At 35.6% G+C, this 16523-nt stretch overlaps 1 protein-coding gene across 23 annotated transcripts in view; it reads left to right on the top strand.

Annotated features, from left to right (window-relative positions):
• LOC138349594 (C-Jun-amino-terminal kinase-interacting protein 4-like) overlaps positions 1 to 16523 on the top strand; it is a 112274-nt gene that overhangs the window by 39295 nt on the left and 56456 nt on the right. For 11 of the 23 annotated variants that reach the window (XR_011228569.1, XR_011228565.1, XR_011228563.1 and 8 more), the window contains exons 6-12: positions 3429 to 3576; positions 4384 to 4475; positions 9346 to 9381; positions 11091 to 11132; positions 12535 to 12552; positions 12838 to 12895; positions 13240 to 13296. Coding sequence is in view for 2 of the 23 variants with exons in the window: in XM_069324908.1 (XP_069181009.1) it covers positions 3429 to 3576; positions 4384 to 4475; positions 9346 to 9381; positions 11091 to 11132; positions 12535 to 12552; positions 12838 to 12895; positions 13240 to 13296 (451 nt within the window). In the remaining 21 variants the exon portion in view is untranslated. The remainder of the gene's footprint in view (positions 1 to 3428; positions 3577 to 4383; positions 4476 to 9345; positions 9382 to 11090; positions 11133 to 12534; positions 12553 to 12837; positions 12896 to 13239; positions 13297 to 16523) is intronic. The other 12 variants (XR_011228570.1, XR_011228583.1, XR_011228580.1 and 9 more) reach the window with 6 other exon arrangements.

Here is a 16523-nt window from a genome sequence, read left to right on the forward strand (position 1 = left end):
CTGGTTATCTTGCCCAGCTCACACCTACACTAGCTTAAACCCATACGCTTTGCAAAAAAAAAAAAAAAGAAAAGAAACTAATCAATTTATATATACAGTATATATTTTTTTGATAGCTTTATCTAGTGAGAAATGGCTTTTCAGTAGATATCTTTTTGCCTGTGCTCAAAGTATGCCAAAAGAAATCTCAATAGTGATAATGTAGCAAAAAAACCTCGTAGGTGTTGGCAAGAGCAAGCATTGGGGGTTACGTACTTACTGGATGTATTTTTGGATTTTTAAAATGAAACTTTTATTTTCAAGTCATTGCCATATGATACAATTTATTTTTAATGCACTTCTTTTTTCCCCTGTATTTAAAAAGAGTTTAATTGCACATGTGCTTGTTGTTTAGTTCCCTTATTTTGCTTGTATTTTAATATGAGTTGAGTCTGCAAAACATGTAACGGTTTAATGTGATACCTTCCAGTAATTACCCAATAATTCTTGTGCCTGCATTTTTCATGGCTGCTTTCTTAAGCTGTGCTCTTTGTTATGGATATTTATATGGACATGTGCAGGAAAGCACAAACAAACAAACAGAATTGTTGTCTGAGCACTTTGTTTTATGTTCAACACTTTTGATGCTGTAGTGTCTTCCTCTGATGTGTTGAACATTAAAGTGCTTGGCCAATTTTTAAGTTTCTTTGTGGTTTCTTGCATATATATATATATATCACACATTTAATGATTTTTGCCCACATATATTATTTTTTGACAACAAGAGAGAGATTGGATGGGTGAATAGTTGGTCAGATAAATAAACATTAATATATATATATATTAAATATACTGCAAGTATATTTATATATATATATATACAATTCATTATATATGTATGTATGAATTTTTTTTTGCGTGCAAGTTTTTAAGTTTTATGTTCTAAAAATGCTAATTATATTGCCAGTAGAATCAAAATCAAAATCAATCAAAATATTAAATATACAGAAACAAATCTAAGAATAATGAGCAATATATTGATGCATTGCTTTATTTGTGTTGATGAGGCCCTCATCAATCTTATCCGTAACAATTTCTTAGTCACATGTCCCTTCTTTTTTTTTTTCCCCAAAAATTCTGCGATTCTGAAAAATGTTTATCTTTTAACCTTGCGGGATGTTTTATTCTTTATATTCATCCGCCAGAGGGCTGAGAGCATGGTTAGGCTCTTGATTAATTCATTGTTTTAAAAAGAAAAAAGGTAAAGTACCCCTTGTCTCGCAAGTTTATAATTGCATGTCTCGCAAATAATGCCAGGCTAATGTACTGTAGTAGATATACCAGTAGCAATATCCTATGGTTCTTTGAGAATGATTATTTTGTTTATAAAATTGTACTGCTTGTGTAATGTCTGGAGATTATCTGCATATTGATTTAAGACTTTCATGACCTACCGGTACTGTATTGGGCAAAGGAGGTCACTACATTTAGTGAGTACCTCCCTTTCACACAAGATATTGAATATGGAGAAGACTTTCTACCACTTGAGCACCTGAGAACTTCAGATTAGCTGTAACTTCCTCAATTCCTCCATTGTAAACAAATATTTAAAGTACCATATTTTCTAACCAAGAAGAATTGGGGCCTTGCAATGCAGCCAGGAACCAGATCTGTTCCCAAACTCAAAAAGATTCTGTTCATTTTAAAAGCATGGGGCCCAATCATATACAGTACCATGAACAAGAGATTTTGCAATTAATCAGCAGCAGCAGGAAGGCAAAACTGAGAGAACCAGTAGAGTACATGACCATGCACCAAGAAGGTGCATGGCAAAATGCACTCGAAGCTGGAAAGAAGATGTATTACACATTACCAGTGATGGTTACCAAAGGGAAGTTGGGCCAAGGAATGGAATTCAACCCCATTCTAGTGCTGGAAGATGGGACACACACACACACACAGGGAGTACTTGTTTTTTCCTGAGGAGGAAGGAACCCTTCTTCCCAACCTCTGTGAAAAGAGGAGGAACTGAACGGCAATTGCCAGCATGAGAGACTACCATTTATTAGGGCCCTCAACAAGAGGAGGGAGAGGCAAGTCATATACTTAGTGAGCTGGAAAAAAGCCAATACAACATTTGCAGACAGGAATAAAGCAGAGCTAAAATGTTCCAGGCCTGAAGCATCATAGGTCAAAAGGATCACAAGGGATTCTGTGATATTACCATACAGTATTAACTGAGTACAGAGACTTTTACTGGTGATATGGAAGAGCTCTGACCCAAGGTTTGGCCACAGCTGCATAAGTTTAATTGCAGGGCAGATATTTGACCAAGGCTGCCACCATACTATACACACCAGAGGGAGAAAGATCTTAAAGCCAAAGCAAGAATGTTGGAGGCAGAAGAAAAAAAGGGTTAAAAAACATTATCTGTCAAGCTTCATTGAGCAGAGTGAGACCAGTGCCAAGAAATATTTTCATTGCCTATAAAATTAGGAAATAAAAGCAAATGCATTAGTCAATGCTGTCATAAGGACTTGTAAGTCCAACCCACAGTAAAGTGCACAGGAAAAGACCTGGTAACAAAAACAGCTCTTGGCTAACCCTACCCTAACCTTGTCCACACAAAGGACAGAAATGGACAAGGGAATCTCATGACAGGAATAAATTCTATATTATCAACAGACAACCTGCAGCCAAGTCAATCAGGATAGAATTTGAAGTGGTTGGGCAAGAAGGTTCTGTTTTGCCATCATCAGTTTAGCTGTCTCTTTAAGGCCAAGTTAGACTTGGAAAGGCATCCGAGTTTATGTAATGCCCTTCTCTCCATATTCTGGGCTGGATTGAGTACTCTTTAGTGTCTCCCTGGCACCAGGGACACATAGTGGGGGGGGGGGGGGAACACCTTGAGAAATTCCCTACTGGAACTGTGCAAAATATTAACTAGCCTCTGACTCAGTAGGATCGTAACCAGAGGTCAGTAAGATTATGCCTTGGTACACTAGTGAGATAGCTCAGAAAGTAGAATTAAACTTTAGGTAATTTGCATAATCTGCATTGAATACTAATATTTAAGGCAATATAAATTTCTTATGCAGAGCGCTCATTTTCTACAGATTGTCAATGTACCTATATTACTTTATCCAGACAGAAGCTAATTTTACATACATTTAAAAATTTCTGGTGAGAGTACATTGATAATGGGTACATACATTATAAAAGTGTCGTGCTAGAAGTATTAGTAAAATTTCATGTGAAGACCTTGCTGAAAAATGTTATCATACTTTTTATAGTTTGAGTAGACAACAGAAAAGCATATATGATGACAAAATATTTGAGCATTAAATATTTTAAATATAAAATAGCTTGCTTTTGTATATTATTTTACCATTATCTCTAAATGCAGAATAAAATTAGACAAAGGGTTTATGGTACTTTATCATTTTCAGAAGGGGGCTGGGTGGATGGATTCACTCCAGAATCAGAAGATATGTCCTCTCCGGAAATGGAGGACCTCGAGGACATATCTATGGATACCAGCATTGGTCCTGAGGGTAGACCGCCCGGCAGAATTAAGTCAACCACTACGAAACATAAGTGAGTTTATTTGCCTCTTAAAGTCTTTTGGGGCATAAATCCTACATATCTCATCTTTAAATTTAAAGAATGTTATGTTGTATAAAAATTAATCATAAATGTAGCAAGTTCGATGACAAAATGAGTTAGCTACTCAAAGCCCAGTCGATAGAGCTTCAGCCTCCAACGCATGGGTCCATGGTTCGAGACCCTTACAGCCCAGGAGAATGGAATTAGAAACAATGTTGATTACAGTAAAAACCTAATTAATATTATTATTATTAGTAGTAGTAGTAGTAGTAATCTTTGTTATTGTTTGTAAAAAAAATTTAGAATCGGTCGTAAGACTTGATGAAAATGATAATATAGGAAAAATTTCATTTCATTTTAAAGGATGATTAAAATGGTTGGTGAGCATGTGATGGGGGTGAGATTATGAAAAAACAAACGTATCTGGTAAAATAGAATCTCAATAGAAAAAGGGGAACAAAATTTTAATCATGTTAAGGATTTTTTTTCTAAAGTGTTTAACTTTTTAGTGAGATGCAGAATAGGGTAAATTCTTTTGTAAATATTCATTAATGAAATGGGATTAATTTGTGGGGTGTTGATGTTTCCTCAGTAGTCAAGCTTTATACACATATGAGTTCTATTTTTGAATTGAAACTAAAGTGAAAGATCAAAAGCAAATAACTACAAGGAATTCTAAATAATGCATACTAAATGTTTTATCCAATATACTTACTTCAGACTTTTGATATATAAAATAATTTAACCAGCCGAATAACTCGCTATAATTCAATATTAAATATTATCAAATACCTACAGAGAAGAGCGAACAGGAAACACACTTTACCAAGAACTACAGTTCCAGGAACCTGATGCCTTGGCTGAAATGGATGAAGGAGCAGATATCACAGGTAGTACTCTGATGCAGTTTATAAAAACAATTAAGCGAGCCCCTTAATGTTGCATAGTGTTATTTCATAATTAATGACATTCAACAGAATGGCTTTTTTTTGTTTAGTTGTCCTTCTATAAGTCACAGTAATACATTAAATCTAATGCACAATGCCAAAGCAGTACTGGTGTAGTGAAGAGCAAATGCTGATAATGTGGCTTTAACAAATAACAATGAACCTGTGCATTTGAAACTGGAAAAGTAATGATGTTTTGGTCCATCCTAGACTATGATCAAGTTGAAACACAACAGTGGCCATGGACGGGTCAACATATCGTCACTTTTCGTGACTTAAATATGTGGGCTTAGTATTTACTAATACCTGACATTATCATTATTGTTCTTGGAGAGCATCAAGTAGCTTAGACTATTCATGGAGAAGAACAATTGTGTTCAAAATACAAGTTATTTTTTCCTTTCTATCAGGCTATATATATTATATATTCTGTATTATAATTAAGGTCACCCCGTCTTTGATTGTTGTTGATTGGAACAAATTAAAGAATTTAGTTAGTCATTTGTATCAAATTAGTAATTTGTGGGTTATGGTAGTACTGTAGATTGAATCTATTATTTTGGTCTATATTTCAAAATTATATTGCTTATATAGTGTCAGTGTGTTAAGAAAGATCTTTATAGATCATGAGAACATTCACTCACACACGCACACACCTGCTCCATCCGTTGCTTTCCTTATATCTTCGTCAGCCTCAAGGTTGGCTGCTTGAAGTTGTCTCGTGTTTGTGTGTTCAAGATGTCCTTGTGAGGATTGGATCTCAAAAGCTCATAGTTCTGGATAATTTGTGATGTTTACATTTTATAAATCTATACAGAGTAAAGTTGTTATGTTGGAGGTCACCACTCCCTTATGCCCACTTCCTTAAGGTGAGAAGACACCAGCTGGGTACTGATGAAAGGTTTCCATATGTAAATGATTTACCATTTTCTGTAACCATGACTACCGTTTACTACTACTATTACCACTGCCATTTACTACCACCATCACCACCACTACCATTTGCTACCATCGTCACCACCACTACCATTTACTACCACCATCACCACCACTACCATTTACTACCACCATTTACTACCACCATCACCACCATTTACTACCACCATCACCACCACTACCATTTACTACCACTGTCACCATCACCACCATTTACTACCACCATCACCACCACTACCATTTACTACCACCATCACCACCACTACCATTTACTACCATCACCACCACCACTACCATATACTACCACCATCACCTACTATTTACTACCACCACCAATGACTACCACTGAAAAAACTACAAGCTAATATTAATAACGTCTTTTAGCAACAGAAAGTAACATGATGTTTGTCAGTGAAAAGTTCCAGGTACTTAGGTATGGTACAAATCAAGAATGTAAATGAAATACAGGGTTCAAGACACAATCAAACCTTCTCAAAGAAAGAAAACAACATGTAAAAGATCTGGGAATTCTGATGATGTCTGATGGCCTGACATCTAGAGAACTTAAACAAGTAAATATAGCTTTTCAGCCAGGAAAATTAAAGGATGGCTTATGAGAAAGTTAAAATCCAGGGATTCCACTACAATGTGAATACTATTTAAATCACTGGTGCTGTCCCACCTTGAGTAGTGCTTGGTACTCGCTTCCCCTTTCAGAGCAGGAGAGATTTCTGAAATGGAGGGAATTCAAATAACATATGCAGCACTCATAAACATGATAAGGCACCTAAATTATTGGGACTTCCTGAAAGCTCTCGGAATGTACTTTCTGGAAAGGAAATGAGAGTGGTGTCAAATATGTACATGGAAGAATTTGCACAGTAAAATAACATACTGGAGCAAACAATACAAATAGAAATGCAGAATAGAACCAATGTGCAGTAGAGGTGCCATATACACAGTTATAGAGCACTGTATGTACATTAGAGGACCATGTCAGTTAAATACCTTCCCAACAAGCATAATGAATATTGCTGGACTTCTTAAAGAAGCAATAAGACAAGCTCTTGAAAGAAGCACCAGACCAACCAGGTTGTAGTGGATATATGGGCCTGTGGGCTGCTGCAAGCAACGGCCTATTGGACCAAGTTATTACAAGTTGAGCCTTGCCCCAGGCCGGGCTCAGGCAGTAGAAGAGAACTCTTGGAACCATCTCCAAGTAAACTCTTCTAGGTAAACAACCACCACCACCATCATTTACTACCATCACCATCACTGCCATTAACTACTATGACTGCTACCATTAACTACCACCACCACCTACACTGTTGACCACCTGCTCCATACTATACCCACTACAGCACCTTGTCGTCATTGCACCCTCTGTACTCAGTACACAACTTTTGTTATATCCTGAGTAAGATGGCCTGGGGGGGGATACCTCACATTGGCTGTAATTAAAGCTTATCTAATTTTGCTAAGTTTGCAAGCTCCCAGTGCCTGGAAAGACTAGTTCTATATTTTTTACCTATCACTCTGTCAAAGGATTGATTGTCAATTTGTGAATTGAGTCTGTCAATTAATGTATTAATTGACAATTAATTAATAGAGTATTAGTTAATTAACATATTGGAAGATGTCATCTGATAGGTTTTGGCTCTAGGACGTGGTTTCATGGATAATGTTATGTTTTTGGCAAACTAAATATTTAAGCCGAATATCTGCCGAGGTTCACACCTTTCTTCATGGATTGAAATGTGAACAGGTATATATATATATTTACGTACAGAGTGTTGTCACTGTGATCACTTCAGGTCGTATTCAGTGTGATTATTAATAATCCACTTAATTGGCCACATTTTTCTCACCTTCCTAAGTATTAATGTAAATATTTCACAGATAATTCTTTAAAAACATCTGAATGTAAGACAGGAGGATTTTTTAATTAAATCATTTTAACTTTTAGAAAATTGTGGCTAACTGTATGTGAAAGTCAGTTAATTTATTTGTTTGAATCATTAATGTACTGTAGGTAATTACAGCAATTATGGAAACATGAAATATTCTGCATCTTCTGTGGTGGACACAAACAAAATTGGGTTACTCATGTGTGCTTCTTTGAATTACATATTTCAAGATGTGTTTTCCCCATTGTATTAGTGTACAATGTGGTAGAGCACTCCCTTCCTCCTGTGTACAGTCTGAGAGAACCATTCGTTCTTATTACTTCTCTATATTGTCTGTCCAAGTGATTGGGCACCGTTTCCTCACTTCTTTCTTGATATCCCAGCTCCTTATTCTCCTATCCCTTCTATGTGTTGTATAGTCATATTGGCTTAGTGATTTCTCCCCCATAATTATCTTCTCTTTATGGGCTGTGTCATTACTAAGCACTTGTTTGGAGAGTTTTATTAATGGTTTAGAATACACACAGGTTCATTATTCTGTTTTACCTTAACTCTTAAATGATAAGACATGGGCAGCTTATGTGTATTTGTGTTTCTTTACTATCAAATAACTGTGCAGTTGTTTATAATACTTTGTCATGTGATTTGTCTTAAACTTACCAAACCTCTGTCATCATTTCTTGGGGTAGGTTGCTTTATTAATCATTGTCAGAAGGTGGTTTTTGTCACAAGGAAGAAGAATGTGTCTTAATTGCAGTATAAGATTTCTCCTGCATTTAAACAAATCAAGTCACGTTTGGTGGGTTTCGTGTACCCTTCTGTTAATACCAATAGCCTTGTCATCTTTCACATAACTCCTCTCACATATGTTAATTTAAAAGTGATGGATCTTAAAGTTGGAAGAGTAGCACTTGCCCTAAGGTTAGGGGGCAGCCTTGCACAGGTAACCTTGGTTTCTTGGGCACACAGGAGACAATCCTGACCATATCTCACTATACAAAGGAAACAGGTATCTGCTGCAAAATTATTAGTTCTCTAAAGTATTTACATGCTTGTGTAGCCATTGTCAAACAGATTGTTTTCATGTGATATTACATAATATGTTAAGATTTAGTAAAACATTTGATTAAAAATCATTTGAATAGTATTACTTAATATTTTCTAATTGAAAGGTTATCATTCCACAAAGCTGAGTGAACAGCATAGAACATAAATTAGAATTTAAAAATGTTTTTTAATATGAATGGTAGCTGTGTGCAAAGTTCTGTTTGTTTTGCCACTCATTTTGCAACTGGATCATATGAGAAATAGTTGCATAGGTCTTGAAAAAACAAGGACTATTTTGTGTGTTTAAAGTTGTAGTTTTCCTCACTGACGATTGAAATAATCTTTGTGCATTCAGTTTACCAATCTGGGACTAATATCAAAATTTGAATATTTTGGGGATGAGTCTGCTAGCATAATCATTTGTCATTGCGTAATATTTTATGGGTTATTCTCTCTTATGGCTCTTTTTAGAACTTGCGGTTGAGTCATGTAAATTCGTTTTTAAATATCTAAGTTACCAGTCATCACCATGCCATGGTTTGGGATGGACTGTGAAATAAATCTTGAAGGTTTGAGATGGTGGTGTGGCAGTCACAAGTGTGCATGTACTATTGCTGCTGTCAAAAATGAATTACGTAATAAAATGCAGTATATGCGTCATCCAAGATGTATACAGTGAGCATAATACAAATGTTTAAGTAGAGGAGGGAACTGTTAACTTATTTTTGGCAAGGGTGGTGTGAACCACCATTTATTGAAATGGTTGTTTCACAAATAAACCAAATGGTGGCAGACTAGGTGTTCTACTCCTATAATTGCTACCTGAAAATTAATTTGATTTCACTAATTAAAAGAAAGGTATGTTTGTGACCCGTAAAATCAATTAACTTCCATTCTTTGTTTGAAATCCTCGGACACATCAGGTGGCTGGGTGCACCCAGGAGAATATGCATCGTCTGGTTGGTATTGCGCACATCAGTTTGTTACTATAGTACTGTAGCTTGCATCCGAGGACCTGTAGTTTATCGCATGTTAGGGATTCACATGCATGAACAAGGTCATTGTTATCACATGATCCTACTGCAGTACTGTATATCACATTAAGATTTAGTATAGTATCTAGTGCCTATTTCAGCCAATCACAGTTATGTGGTAGTCTTGAACTTCATGGTTTAAAGTTTTTTAAGCTATGAATTAATTAGAGATCTGTTATACTACATATATGAAAGATATTGGTGTAACAGGTCCTACATAAATTCTGCATCGATGTACAATGCTAAATTATGTCTGGCATTCGCGGCTTAGATATAGTGCTGCCGTAGAATTTCGTCTTAAGCATTTTACTTCACACTGGATATTGTTAAGCTACAGTACATTGTTATAGGTAAAGTAAAATAGAAATTGAGCCTCAATTCTTCTAAATATCCTTAGTCACACCGCCCTTGTTTTTTTAATCGCTCTGCTATACGGTATTTGATTTGTAACAGGCTATTACAGGTCAGTTGATAGAAGGTCTAAACTTAGGTGTAGTTGGTATATAATTTTCCTTGACTTGGGAGGAAAGTGAAGAGTAAAAAGAGATGCATGCTTTTAGGTGCTTGTAGCATCCTGTTGAGCTGCAGAATACAACATGGGTGCTTGTAGCATCCTGTTGAGCTGCAGAATACAACATGGGTGCTTGTAGCATCCTGTTGAGCTGCAGAATACAACATGGTTGCTTGTAGCATCCTGTTGAGCTGCAGAATACAACATGGGTGCTTGTAGCATCCTGTTGAGCTGCAGAATACAACATGGGTGCTTGTAGCATCCTGTTGAATTGCAGGCTACAACAAGGGTACTTGTAGCATCCTGTTGAGCTGCAGAATACAACATGGGTACTTGTAGCATCCTGTTGAGCTGCAGAATACAACATGAGTGCTTGTAGCATCCTGTTGAGCTGCAGGCTACAACACAGGTGCTTGCAGCATCCTGCTGAGTGGCAGGGTGCAGCAAGGGTGCTTGCAGCATCCTGCTGAGTGGCAGGCTGCAGCAAGGGTGCTTGCAGCATCCTGCTGAGTGGCAGGCTGCAGCAAGGGTGCTTGCAGCATCCTGCTGAGTGGCAGGCTGCAGCAAGGGTGCTTGCAGCATCCTGCTGAGTGGCAGGCTGCAGCAAGGGTGCTTGCAGCATCCTGCTGAGTGGCAGGCTGCAGCAAGGGTGCTTGCAGCATCCTGCTGAGTGGCAGGCTGCAGCAAGGGTGCTTGCAGCATCCTGCTGAGTGGCAGGCTGCAGCAAGGGTGCTTGCAGCATCCTGCTGAGTGGCAGGCTGCAGCAAGGGTGCTTGCAGCATCCTGGTGAGTGGCAGGCTGCAGCAAGGGTGCTTGCAGCATCCTGCTGAGTGACAGGCTTCAATATAGAGTACATGTTTCTTATTTTCATTTTTATGTGCAGTTTACCTGACAGTTTTCTAAGCTCTTCTTTTCCAGCAAAGTTATATTTGTTTTGCATGGCTTTTTTACTCATGCTAGTTGTTACATTCTTGTTCCTCCTGTGCTATGGTTCTTGACTGCGGTCACTTACCATACACTCCGCACACGTCTGGCCGCACAACAACCTGATGTTTGACACGTGCACATGACCCTTGGGTGTACGTTTGCACATCACTGACGAATGGTGCTGTGCACACGACAGACAGTGGGAGTGAGGAAGGTGGGAACTCTCCCACGTACTCGGGTATGACAAGTGTGCCTTACTGCTTTGCCTGCAAGAAATTGGCGATGGAGAAAAAAAAAATGAGTCGAGTTTATTAATTTGGAAGACTAGGAATCATGTAAATAATATTCCTTCAGTTTACTGTAATGTTTATTATATTATTAGATTTGGCTCCTTTTTTTTCCCCTGATGCCACTTTCTAAGCTTTGATAGTACTGTAGCTAGATTCTCATTAAACATAATGGGGAATTTGTAACTTTTATGTGAACCAGAGATTATTTAAATAAAACCTAAATATTCTCTTATACCTGGTAATTATTTGATTCATATATCACTAATATTAATGTATTTACAAAAAATGTAGTTGGTTTTTACTTGAAAGGTTCTCAAAAGTTACTTTTTTCTCTGTAATTACAATATTATGAAAAGAATAGGTTATTATGGACATTAATTTATAATGGGTATAATCCCCCCCCCACCCCACATGTACATAGAATATCTCATGATTATACTGATGGCACATCAACAGTATTATGGGCCCTCGTTTTCCATATAGCTGATAGTATATTTTTGAGTCACAGCATGCAAGTCTGTTTTGAGACAAGAAGGGATTTATCTTGACTATATTTAAGGGGAAGAATGTTAGCATTGGCCAAGGCACCAATGATCAAGGATTTAGAATCAAGCATGCAGGTTGCTCCTTCTCTGCATGCATTGGGCCATAGTTATTGAATTAAGGGACTAAGGCTGGCCCATGTGTCATTCGTGCTATTATGCCTTTAATGAGTGTTGATTGATGCGTTGACAAACACTTCTACTTTATTTTTTATGTTGATAAGCCATAAATATACTGTACTTTATTGTATAAAATGAAGGTCAAATTAAAGAAAAGTTACAAAATGAGTGGAGCTCGCATCTAAAGGTTTAACTCTTAAAGTTCCCGCTTGACAGTTTCAAGATGAGATTCATTGTAGTTAAGGGAATTAGCTTTCTTAGTAGTAAGATAGGATTATTTGGCACTGACAATGAATTGGTCAGTAATTTGTGAGTTAATAACCATATATTTGTATTTATTAATAGTAATATGTGTTCATATATTATCTGAGTTTATAATTCAGAAATTATAAGTCATTGCTCAAGATATTACATTTAGATTTACTTACCATATAGTCTAAGAGCTCACAAATTAGTAATCATTAAGCTTAGATTTGAGCTTGTCACAATAAGTCTCAGGATATGTTTGATTTAACCTGGCTGTAAGCAGAGCATGAGAGCTTTGTGTTTTGTCTGTGTGAGTTGTGAGAACTAACACACGTGTGGTTTTCCTCCCTCGTTTACCCCACCTCATCACCTTCTCTGCATCACCAACAACACTGCACCTTAAATGGCCCAAATATGGACGCGGATCATTTTACGACAACAGTCACAGACAACTTCTTTGGTAAGGCAAAATTTCCCTTTGGTTTGTCAAGTTTCTCAAAATAAAATCTACAAAATTAGATAATGAAAATAGTAGCTATATTGTTTATGTGTAATTAATACCTATTTTTGTCTCGACATTTTGTGATCATCGGTCCCCTAACTGTTTTAACTTTGCCATCCAGAATGTTGTCTTAAAAACACAACCTCACTAGTGATTAATAGATGATACTTCCATTTTAGAAATACAGTCAAATAATCAAGCTAAAGTTGTATGTATTTATAAACTATCATGTGTTATTTGCAGGAATGGGTAAAGAAGTGGAAAACCTTATCATGGAGAATAATGAGCTGTTAGCTACAAAGTAAGTCAAATGTGTAGTGCTTCAGTTTGATGTACCTTGACCCCCTGATGGTTTGATGCACCTTGTCTCGTCTCACCCTTGCTTGATCCTAAATCATCACTGTTCATTACCTCAGACACGCACGTGTCGGAGATAACTGCCGTTCATCCTGTAAACGTTCCTTTCCACCGCAGCCTGAGACACAAGTAAATAGAGATCAAACTAGACATGCTTTGTGGTAAACACATAAATGGTTTCATAAAGACTGCTTTGGCTCCCTTGCATATCATGGTATATAAAGTTATAACATTGCCGCCCCCTTTTAGTGGCTGGTTGAGACACTCACTGAATGTTTTGTTTTGCAGGAATGCCCTAAACATTGTGAAAGATGACCTTATTGCCAAAGTAGATGAACTAACAAGGTAAAGTGTTTAGTGTTTTATATCCTAATGGTTTGATATTAATTACAAATAAACCTCATTTCAGGAATTTCCATTTTAAAAGTATAATTGCAGAGTTAATGAAAAGCTATTGCACGATGGTGTTTTCCAGCACTATATGAAGATGTAGGTTAAGAGTGTTAACATAGTTACTCCACTAAAGTGCATCGTATAGTCTCTCCAACTCAGAAATAAGTGTTGGCTCCGACTTGGTCAGTTGGCACAAAATGTAGTTTTGAATGAAGCAACATTTGTTGTTATATAATATCGTTCACCAGTTTGTAAGTTGTCATTTAATATCTGATGTATGAAAGAAGCATTTAACAGAGAGCAAGATGCTTTTCTGTCATGTGAACAAGGTTTGCTAGTAAAGTAACTTGACAGCCACCTGCTCCTATTATGCCAAAGTAGATATCCAACTGCTAGGTGTATCCAAACAGTAAGATCAACTTGTATAACAAAGTTTGCTAGAAAAGGCACTTGATACCAAGTGCCTCCAATTATGCCACAGTAGTCATCCTAATGCTAGGTATAGCAAAAGGCTAGTGTCACATAAAATAAGTAAAACAATTTTGTTTAACCCCTTCAGTACAACGATTGTCAATGGTGCCATTGGCTGTGAAAAAAAAAAAATTATGTGTATATATATATATATATATATATATATATATATATATATATATATATATATATATATATATATATATATATATATATATATATATATATATATATATATATATATATATATATATATATATATATATATATATATATATATATATATATATATATATATATATATATATATATATAATATATATATGTCGTACCTAGTAGCCAGAACTCACTTCTCAGCCTACTATTCAAGGCCCGATTTGCCTAATAAGCCAAGTTTTCATGAATTAATATATTTACTATAATTTTTTTCTTATGAAATGATAAAGCAACCCTTTTCTCTATGTATGAGGTCAATTTTTTTTTATTGGAGTTAAAATTAACGTAGATATATGACCGAACCTAACCAACCCTACCTAACCTAACCTAACCTATATTTATAGGTAAGGTTAGGTTAGGTAGCCAAAAAAAGCTAGGTTAGGTTAGGTTAGGTAGGTTAGGTAGACGAAAAAACATTAATTCATGAAAACTTGGCTTATTAGGCAAATCGGGCCTTGAATAGTAGGCTGAGAAGTGCGTTCTGGCTATTAGGTACGACATATATATATATATATATATATATATATATATATATATATATATATATATATATATATATATATATATATATATATATATATATATATATATATATATATATATATATATATATATATATATATATATATATATATATATATATATATATATATATATATATATATATATATATATATATATATATATATATATATATATATATATATATATATATATATATATATATATATATATATATATATATATATATATATATATATATATATATATATATATATATATATATATATATATATATATATATATATATATATATATATATATATAATGTCGTACCTAGTAGCCAGAACTCACTTTTTGGCCTACTATGCAAGGCCCGATTTGCCTAATAAGCCAAGTTTTCATGAATTAATATATTTTCTCTAATTTTTTTCTTATGAAATGATAAAGCTACCCATTTCATTATGTATGAGGTCAATTTTTTTTTATTGGAGTTAAAATTAACGTAGATATATGACCGAACCTAACCAACCCTACCTAACCTAACCTAACCTATCTTTATAGGTTAGGTTAGGTTAGGTAGCCGAAAAAGTTAGGTTAGGTTAGGTTAGGTAGGTTAGGTAGTCGAAAAACAATTAATTCATGAAAACTTGGCTTATTAGGCAAATTGGGCCTTGCATAGTAGGCTGAGAAGTGAGTTCTGGCTACTAGGTACGACATATATATATATATATATATATATATATATATATATATATATATATATATATGTCGTACCTAATAGCCAGAACGCACTTCTCAGCCTACTATGCAAGGCCCGATTTGCCTAATATGCCAAGTTTTCCTGAATTAATATATTTTCTCTAATTTTTTTCTTATGAAATGATAAAGCTACCCATTTCATTATGTATGTGGTCAATTTTTTTTATTGGAGTTAAAATTAACGTAGATATATGACCGAACCTAACCAACCCTACCTAACCTAACCTAACCTATCTTTATAGGTTAGGTTAGGTTAGGTAGCCGAAAAAGTTAGGTTAGGTTAGGTTAGGTAGTCGAAAAACAACTATTTCATGAAAACTTGGCATATTAGGCAAATCGGGCCTTGCATAGTAGGCTGAGAAGTGCGTTCTGGCTATTAGGTACGACATATATATATATATATATATATATATATATATATATATATATATATATATATATATATATATATAATATAAATAAATATATAAATAAATAAACAAACTGACAACTCCACACCCCAGAAGGATTCGAACCCAGACAGCCAGGAGCACCATGCACCTTGGTGTACCTGGTACCTTAATTAAGTACCTGGTAAAATGTTGGTAGTTATGAGACTATTTATCCAACATCCAACAGCTGCATTTGTGGTGGTCAACTTGGGCATAGATATTTCATCGAATCACCTCACTTGGTGGGGGCCACGTGAGCAACACAAATTCATATTTGTGTTGGTCACGTGGCCCCATTTGGTTTGCTCACATGGAGCTGCCTCATGTGGGCAGTAGGCCTTCTGCAGTGTCCTTTATTCTTATGTTTTTATATTTTTACTGATTGAGTACTGCATATAGGCCTGTTCAAGGCACAGATCAAAGGAAGTGTCTTGCAACCCGCTCCCTTGCAACTATTGTGTCTGGGAACATCACCCGCAAAATGATTCAGACATTGGCATAAAGACCAAATTATGATTTGACATAATCCCAGGCCTCTGGTAGATGATAACTTCATCGAATAGCAAGCAATTAAAAGCAATAGCAGAATTTTTTCATGAGTTTTAATTAACTCCAATAAATCCATATAGATATACGGTATTACCTGTATAATCATATTTACATCATTTGTATCTCAACACGGGCAATAATAATGAAGATCATTGTATGATAACACATTACCCCGGGTATTAACACGTGTTAATAACTGCACTCTAAAGGTTAAATATTTACTCGGTCGAATGTAATGATAGACTTTTG

The sequence above is a fragment of the Procambarus clarkii genome, chromosome 15 (assembly GCF_040958095.1).
Source record: "Procambarus clarkii isolate CNS0578487 chromosome 15, FALCON_Pclarkii_2.0, whole genome shotgun sequence".
In the NCBI taxonomy this organism is placed as follows: Eukaryota; Metazoa; Arthropoda; class Malacostraca; order Decapoda; family Cambaridae; genus Procambarus; species Procambarus clarkii.